Below are 409 nucleotides of genomic sequence, written 5' to 3'. Positions count from 1 at the left end.
CGGTCCCGCCCCGCCGCCCGGCGGTCACAGGTCGCGGCCGTCCTCCCGCTTGACGCCGTCGGCCGCCGCCCTCAGCTTCTTGTTCTGGTGGGTCTTGACGTGCTTGGCCAGGTGGTCGCTGCGCATGAAGCGCTTCCCGCACTCGGGGCAGACGAAGCGCTTCTCGCCCGTGTGAGTCCGCAGGTGCCGCTGCAGCTCGTCGGAGCGGGTGAAGCTCTTCCCGCAGAAGAGCCAGTTGCAGACGAAGGGCCGCTCGCCCGTGTGCCAGCGCAGGTGCGCCTTCAGGTGCGAGGTCTTGCCGTAGACCTTGCCGCAGCCGGGGATGTGGCAGATGTGCTGCTTCTTCTTGCCCGGCTCCGCCTCCGGGGCGCTGCCCGCGGCCGACTGGCAGTTGGGGCAGCGGCAGCGG

The 409-nt window shown here is 70.9% G+C and overlaps 1 protein-coding gene across 1 annotated transcript; it reads right to left on the bottom strand.

The window, feature by feature from the left end:
• Positions 1–24: 24 nt before the first annotated feature.
• SP5 (Sp5 transcription factor) lies at positions 25–405 on the bottom strand (the record flags this gene model as incomplete). Its single annotated transcript, XM_009640723.1, has 1 exon — positions 25–405. A coding segment is annotated over one exon (381 nt), but the record flags the coding sequence as incomplete, so codon positions are not given.
• Positions 406–409: the final 4 nt, after the last annotated feature.

The sequence above is a fragment of the Egretta garzetta genome, unplaced genomic scaffold (genome assembly GCF_000687185.1).
Source record: "Egretta garzetta isolate BGI_Z169 unplaced genomic scaffold, ASM68718v1 scaffold16, whole genome shotgun sequence".
Lineage (NCBI taxonomy): Eukaryota > Metazoa > Chordata > Aves > Pelecaniformes > Ardeidae > Egretta > Egretta garzetta.
Note: the sequence above shows the minus strand (reverse complement) of the source record. Positions and strands in the feature narration are given on the sequence as shown.